This window comes from Thecamonas trahens (genome assembly GCF_000142905.1).
Source record: "Thecamonas trahens ATCC 50062 unplaced genomic scaffold supercont1.20, whole genome shotgun sequence".
NCBI classification, from domain to species: Eukaryota; order Apusomonadida; family Apusomonadidae; genus Thecamonas; species Thecamonas trahens.
In genome coordinates this window covers 263,782-270,780 of record NW_013657660.1, presented here as the reverse complement: position 1 = coordinate 270,780, position 6,999 = coordinate 263,782, and the positions used below count along the sequence as shown (strand labels likewise).

At 64.7% G+C, this 6,999-nt stretch overlaps 5 protein-coding genes across 5 annotated transcripts in view; 2 read left to right on the top strand and 3 right to left on the bottom strand.

Moving 5' to 3' along the window:
• AMSG_04668 (DNA-directed RNA polymerase III subunit RPC10) overlaps nucleotides 1-621 on the top strand; it is a 1,082-nt gene extending 461 nt beyond the window's left edge. Inside the window, exon 2 of the mRNA XM_013902886.1 lies at nucleotides 232-621. Within this exon, the coding sequence (XP_013758340.1) occupies nucleotides 232-356 (125 nt within the window). The 3' untranslated portion in view covers nucleotides 357-621. The remainder of the gene's footprint in view (nucleotides 1-231) is intronic.
• On the bottom strand, nucleotides 246-1,470 carry AMSG_04667 (alphabet). The gene has a single exon (XM_013902885.1). The coding sequence runs from the start codon at nucleotides 1,323-1,325 to the stop codon at nucleotides 429-431; it is 897 nt and encodes a 298-aa protein (XP_013758339.1). The 5' UTR covers nucleotides 1,326-1,470; the 3' UTR covers nucleotides 246-428.
• Nucleotides 1,471-1,708: 238 nt separating this feature from the next.
• AMSG_04666 (uncharacterized protein) lies at nucleotides 1,709-3,981 on the top strand. Its single transcript, XM_013902884.1, has 2 exons — nucleotides 1,709-2,086; nucleotides 2,222-3,981. Exons 1-2 carry the CDS (start codon nucleotides 1,999-2,001, stop codon nucleotides 3,940-3,942), a joined length of 1,809 nt encoding a protein of 602 aa, XP_013758338.1. The 5' UTR covers nucleotides 1,709-1,998; the 3' UTR covers nucleotides 3,943-3,981.
• Nucleotides 3,953-4,587, bottom strand: AMSG_04665 (PfpI family Intracellular protease; the record flags this gene model as incomplete). The annotated part of the gene is made up of 1 exon (XM_013902883.1): nucleotides 3,953-4,587. One exon carries the CDS (start codon nucleotides 4,585-4,587, stop codon nucleotides 4,039-4,041), a length of 549 nt encoding a protein of 182 aa, XP_013758337.1. The 3' UTR covers nucleotides 3,953-4,038.
• A 119-nt stretch (nucleotides 4,588-4,706) lies between these two features.
• On the bottom strand, nucleotides 4,707-6,985 carry AMSG_04664 (uncharacterized protein; the record flags this gene model as incomplete). Its single annotated transcript, XM_013902882.1, has 2 exons — nucleotides 4,707-6,833; nucleotides 6,908-6,985. The coding sequence occupies 2 exons, from the start codon at nucleotides 6,983-6,985 to the stop codon at nucleotides 4,707-4,709; spliced, it is 2,205 nt and encodes a 734-aa protein (XP_013758336.1).
• Between the last annotated feature and the right edge of the window lie 14 nt (nucleotides 6,986-6,999).

The following is a 6,999-nucleotide window of genomic DNA, read 5'->3' as shown; positions in this document are numbered from 1 at the left end:
GGGATCATGGACGAGGAGGGGGGGGGGGAAGGTGGATCTGGGGTGATGGGATGGCGATGGAATGGCGATGGGTAGTTGACTAGGGTGTTTGTGGTGTGGTGGTGTGGTGGTGTGTGGTGTGTGTGCGTATGTGTGTGTGCGTGCGTATGTGTGTGTCGCGGAGACTCATGGGTTGTTGGTGATGGTGTGGCTGATGGGGCTGGGTGTGGTGGCACTGGGGCACGACAACAGTCGACTGTGAAAAGTGCGACAACAACCAGGCGTACTTTATGACGATCCAGATTCGGTCTGCAGACGAGCCAATGACCGAGTTCTACAAGTGCTCCGAGTGCGGCCACCAGTGGCGCAACGGATAGCTCTGATCAACTGGCTGCCGCCGCGGATGGCGCGCAGGGCGACTCAGGCGCGAAAGGGCGTGGCCGGGCAGGTCAGAGCATGACCATGATGAGAGTGATGTTGTCGGTGGAGCCGAGCCGGAGTGCCTCAGTGACGAGGTCGTCGACGACTTCCTGCGGGCGCAAGCCCTGCTGGAGCCTGTCTTTGACGGCGGTGACGGCTTCTTGCGGAGAGAACACGTCCCACAGGCCATCGCAGGCGACCAGAATAAACTCGTCGACCGAATCGTAGATGACCTCCTGTCGGGTCTGCGGCGTGGCGATGAGGCCTGTCGGCTGGGCCGAGGTCAGCTCGGGATCCTTCCACGAGACGTCGCCGATGGCACGGGTGAGGCCGAGGCTCATGGTGTCGACGATCGGGTGGACCAGGCGCTGGCCGCCTGGGTAGTTGCCGTCGCGCTTGACCCGCAGCGCCTCGGTATCGTTGGCCAGCGTGTGCGGCTCGGTGAGGAGGACGGCCGAGCCGTCGCGCGAGAGCACAGCCAGCGCGTCGCCACAGTGGCCAACAAAGAGCATGGAGCCGAGAACAAAGACGACAACGACCGCCGCGCCCGATGTCGCCGAGTTGTTGCGCGAGAACTCGAGCGCCTCCTGGTCGGTGGCGAGGAACCCGTTCTCCATCGCCTGGTCGACGTCGTCCACAAAAGACTCGGTGAGGATGTTGGGGAGAAGTCGCTTGGCGCAGAGCTCGGAGATCTCCGACCCTCCATGGCCATCAAAGACCGCAAACGCGCCCCATCGTCGCCGCGAGCCGGCGCCGCCGGGCAGCCATCGCTTGAGGAACGGATACGTCTCGTGGAGCCGCCCGTTGACAACAAATCGGTCCTCCATCGTGTCGCGACGCCCGCGCAGATGCGAGTGGAAGCACTCGACCGTCTCGGACGACGACATCAGCGACCGCTGCCGTCCGCGGCTCGGCGAGCAGCCCATATCCTCTCGCTGTTACCCGTGCGGTACGTTTGGTGCGGCTCGTCGTCGGTCTTCTGCACCCGGGTTGGTCTTGGATGAGTGAGGCAAATGCCAGGAGTGGGCGGAGAGGACAGACGACGGTTGACTGGGGTGAGGGCTGTGGGGGTGGGGGTGGGGGGTGGGATGGGGAGCAGTGTGTACGCGTGAGAGGGTGTGTGTGCGTGTGTGTCTGGAGGAACGGCAGACTTGACAAGGGCTGGACCACCAGCGAAACGGGCGAGCGTCCCACAGGCTCAGTCCATTCGCAAGACAGTTTGATAGGGAGAGGGTGGGGAGGGAGGGTGTTCTTTATTCTTTTTTTGGGGGGTGGGGTGGGGGGGGGGGGGGATCCCACCGGTGCACTGACCCGGCAAAGACCCATCTGAGTTACCCAAGAGTTGGACGTGTGTCACGGTTGAGCACTGGCAATGAGTGGAACCATGTCGGAACCCTGTTCTCCCAGCCAAGGGCTGTTTTTTTATCCTCTCTTCATACTGTTCCAAGTGCCAACCACGCACACGAGCACATACATGCCTACACGGACCCGCATCCCCTCGCATCAACACACACACAACTCTTGTGGCATAGCACCTCTTACCTCCCACAGCCTTGGACACCGTTGCGATACACACTCTTGACTCTTGCACGAGTCGGTATGGCACGGACTCGATGCCTGTCCATGGCCATTGTCCTGGCTGCCCTCGTTGTCAATGTCCTCGCCAACGCCGTACTGCCGCTTCCTGGTATGAGGAGTGAGGGGAGGAGTGGAGGAGGAGGGAGGGGGGAGAGGGGGGATAGGGGGGGAAGGAAGGGAAATTATGACTCACAGAGATGTTGGTGGGTGGTGGATGGTGGGTGGGTGGTGGTGGTGTTGGCAGGTGGCTTGGGAATGGCTGGCGGTGGGGGTGCGGGCGCAGGCGGGCGGCGACTGCTCGGCTCGCGTAGCACACTTGTGACGGGCGATACGTTGACGGATCGGCTGGGTGGATATGATGCAGAGACGGACACGTACCATTGGGACAAGTACGGAGTGTATGTGGGCGAGCGGGTGGCGATGCCGCTCATTGTCGGCGTGCTCACTGTCCTCTTTATCCCGTTCTTCCTCTGCTGCCGGTGCTGCTGTAACGTGTGCGGCGGGCGCAAGCCGAGCTACGGGATATGTCGCGGCCCGCGCGAGCGGGCGACAGGCGTGGTGACCCAGTCGAACAACGGCGTGGTGAGGGTCGATGGCAAGCGCGTGGCCCACACTGACGAGCATGTCAAGGCGCTCGAGTCTGGCGCCACCATCGGGGCTGTGGCGCCCAAGACGTACTCGCGCAAGACGGTGATGGTCATTAAGTTTGTGGCCATCGGCTTTGTGGCTGCTGCCGTCATTTCCGGCTCGGTCATTCTCGGCGGCAACGCGCTCGTGAGCAAGGGCATTGACGGCCTTGTCGATGGCGTTATTGTCACTGGCGAGGAGCTTGTGGCCGATGTTCAGGCTCTCGTTGACGAGCTTGCCAAGCTGCCGTACACGCAAGATGCAGCGACGACGACCAGGTCGGCGCTCGATGAGGCGCAAGATGTGCTCAAAAACGCCAAGAGCGTCGGTCGGGCGTACGTCGCCGAGCTCGACAAGTACCGCTTCTACTTTCTGGTCATCTGCTTTGCGGTCCCGCTCGCACTCCTCGGGCTCGGGCTCGGGCTCGGCATTCTAGGCTGCACCATGTGCCAGGCGCAGATTATCATTGCCATGCTCATGCTCCTGTTTATGTTCCTCCTCTGGGGCTCGATTGCTATCCATGTCCTCTTCTCGATTCTCTTTGGCGACGTCTGCACCGAGGTCAGCATCCGGACCGGCTCCGACCCGTCGAACACCATCGGTGAAGCCATCGGATGTGGTTCGACCAACGAAGCGTTCAAGTCGCTCACCGACGAGGCCGACAGCGGCCTCTCACAAGCTACCAACGCGGCATGCGACGGCGCTGCACAAATTTGTACCGATCCAACGTGCGGGCCATGCCCGTCGCCGTGCACCGGCGACAATGTTGCTTCGCATCTCAACGTCACCATCGACTCTGGCTCGCCGGGCATTGTGACGTGGAGCGAGTGTGCGTCGGTGTGCGAGAACTCGAATCGCAAGGACTCGACTGCGGCGTTCGCGGGCCATATCGCCGTCCGGACCTCTTACGTCGGCATCCGCGACAGGGCTGGTGTCATTCTCGAGTGCGGCTTCATCGACAAGCTCGTGGCGCGAGTCGACAACGCGCTCTGTTCCGACTTTCTTGGTGGCGTCAACATGGTGCTCTACGGCCAGATCGTGCTCGCGGTCGTGCTGACTGGCGGCGCCGTCGTCCTCATCATGGGCGTCAAGCGGTTCAACCGATCCAACACCCGCGGCTTCACCGCCGCGGCGGTGGCGCCGGCTGCAGTCGCAGAATACGGCTCCCCGCCGGGCTACTCGCCCGCTGGCCTCTCGCCGCCGCCCAACTACTCACACTCGGCGGACGACTCGGCCTCATCTCACAACTGGGGTTCGCAGGCGAGCTGTCCTGGAGACGACGAGGCGCCCAGCACCGAGCTCGGCGGCTTCGATCCGTCGTACTCGACCTCGAGCTAAATGCACGCTATCCTGCAATGAAGCCATTTACAGTTCTACACCACTGCCGGCCGTTGTGCAGTACTACCAAACCGCAGCCGTGACACGGCACAGGCGTTAGTCGTCGAGGAGGCTGAGGATGCCGCGCATAAAGCCCGGCAGGTCGTTGGGCGTCTGGGCGGTGACGATGCGGGCGTCTGCGTCGACGACGACGCGCTCGTCGGCAACGTAGGTGGCGCCAGCGTTGATGACATCGTCCTTAATGGCGGAGAAGCAGGTGGCGCGGACGCCGTCGAGGATCTTGGCCGAGATGCCGACCCACGGACCGTGGCAGATCATACCGACGACGCCGCCTGCAGCAGCCACACCGGCCACCAGGCCGAGCGCTTCCGGATAGCGGCGGAGGCGATCCGGGCATAGCAGGCCGCCCGGAACAACCAGGACGGCGACGTCGGAAGGATCGACGTCGGCAAAGGCGGCGTTGGAGATGGCCCAGTAGCCAAACTTGGACTTGGAAGTGAGGCCGGCCTCGCGGGCGGCGACGACAACGTCGAACCCGGCCTCCTCCAGCCGCAGCCGCGGGTAGTGGAGCTCGAGGTCCTCGTAGCCGTCGTCGGCGAGGACGACAGCCTTGCGGAGCGGGGTGGGAGCGGGCGTTTCGGACATGATGTGTGTGCGTGTGTGCGTGCGTGTGTGCTAGTCGGGTGTGGGCGTGTGTGAGTGGGTAGGGCGAGGCAGCAGCCTGTCGGGCGGGCAGAGTTCGACAGCGCAAGGGAACACAGGCGTCATTCATCTACCGTGTGGGACGGACCAGAGCCGGCGGCCGATGCCGAGGGCGAGAGAAATCCGCTACCGGCACTACCGTTGCCGTCCTCCGAGACGACGCGCGAGTTGGAACGGGACAGGTGGCGCGAGTTGGAGCGGGACATGTGGTGCGAGTTGGAACGGGACATGATGGGATGCGAGTCGCCCGAGCCCGAGTCTGCAGCGGCGGTGGCGGCGGCGGCGTCCTCGGCTTCGCGGAGGGCGGCGATGAGGGCGGCGCACTTTTTCTTGAGCTTCTTGTTGAGGGCGACGAGGTCGCGGATGCGGTCGTTGTTGACGAGGCAGACCTTGGCAAGGCGGTTGTTGTCGGCGCGGGCCTCGTCGAGAAGGACCTGCAAGTGGCGGATGTTGAGCTCGTCCTGGGTCTTGGAGGTGGGCAGTGGAGAGTGCCCGTTGCGTGGCGACGACGGTGCAGGGTCAGCCTGCACCGGCGCTGGTGAGCTCCGCTTGGCGCGGGCGAGCTTGCGGCGGAGCGAGAGGATCTGGGCCGACATGGCCTTGATCTCGTCATGGAGGAGGGTGATTCGCTGGCGGGCCTTGGCGTGCGCAGTCTGCTCCTGGGAGAGGGTGATGCGGAGGACCCGGAGCTCTTCGTCCTTGGTCGATGCGACGCGGAGGCGGCCTGCAGTGTCGTGGGCACCGACCAGCGCACCGCGCGGCGAGGCGGCGCCGGCCGGCGAGTCCGGTGCCGATGATCCGTGGCCGTTGGCCGCTGCGGCGAGGAGCATGTCGAGCGAGATGGCCTGCCCGCCAGACTCTTTGACGATGTGGTTGAGCTTGGTGACCTGGAACTCAAGCTGGCGGCGCTGGAGGGCGAGCGTCGACTTTGCAATCTTGACCTCTTGCAGCTCGGCCTTGAGTTTTTCGTTGGCGTGTGAGAGGTCAAGCTTGGCCCGCGTCAACAGCGCGTGCTCTCGCCGGATCTGCTCGTTCTCGGCCTGCGCCGATGCCAGTCCGAGCCGAGCCGCCTCGAGCTGTGAGAGGAGGGCTGCCCGGGCTGCAACGGCCTGCCCGGACGACGGACCGCCGCCGCCACCAGTGCTCGGCGAGCCGGAAAACACAGAATGACCGTCCGAGCCACCGGCGGCACCGCTGTGCTCGCCACCTGATGGTGACAGCGGCGGTTCCTCGGGCGCAGGCGCGGCGGCGCGGGTAGCGAGCTCGTTCTCGAGTCGTGCAATGCGGGCGTTGGCAGCCGCGAGCTTGGTCGATGCTGCGTGGACCTGCATCTCCAGATCCTCGACGTCGTGCAGGCGGGCGTGTGCAAGGGTGTCGAGCGACGACCGCAGCTCGTTGCGCTCGCGGGTGAGCGAGTCGACCTTGGTGCGGAGCCGCGGGACGAGGTTGCGCTCGCGGCGCGAGCGTGCGTCGCGGCGCAGCGCGCGGCGGATCCGGCGCGACCACTTTTCCTGGAACAGCATCTGCATGTCGTTGAGCCGCGGATGGCCGTCGAGCAGCGCCGGGAGCTCCGACTCGGTAACAACGTCGACCACTGCAGGCGCGTCGGCAATGAGCACCTCGGCGACACGCGCGGTCTGCGAGTCGCGGCCCATCATGAGCAGCGGGCCGAAAACCTGGCCGAGGTCGGTGGCGTGCATGATGTTGACGTCGGCCACTTCAGAGACCCGGTGGAGGAAGAGGAGAAGGGTGCAGAGTAGGGTCTTGTAGCTCGACGGGAGCGTCTTGAGGCACTTGCCGAGCAGCGCAGGCAGTCCGTCGGAGTAGCCGCGGTCGGCTTCGGCGACACAGTCCCACAACGCTTGTGAGAGAGCAGTCGGGACCAGCGGGTCCGGCAGCGCCAGGATGTAGTTCTTGAGCACCCGCGCCGCCACCAGCGGGTCCCAGCAGTGTGTCGAAAAGTCGAACGGGCGGCCGAGGTCAAACTGGGTCATCAGTCTGTCGACGTCGTCCTGCGAGCCAGGCTCAGCCCGGAAAATGTCACGGGTCTCGATGCCACGCGTGTCTTCCAGCCACTCGATGATCGAGGTGATGATCCGCGGCAGGGTCGCCCGCTCGCGGCCGAGCAGCTCGTTGAGCGGGACGCCAAAGACGAGGCCGGCTTGCGCGGGCCGCCGCGGAGGTGCCCACTGGGCACGCCCTTGTTGAACAGCTGCAGAGGGGAGGGGGGAAGGGAGGAGGAGGGGGCGGTTTGTGCGCGTACCTTGACGGTCAGGTCGAACCACTGTAGGCGGTCGTCAGGGCCGCCGGGCTTGGCGCCTGTGTGCAGGTCAGACGCCATGGCTGAGGTGGGGC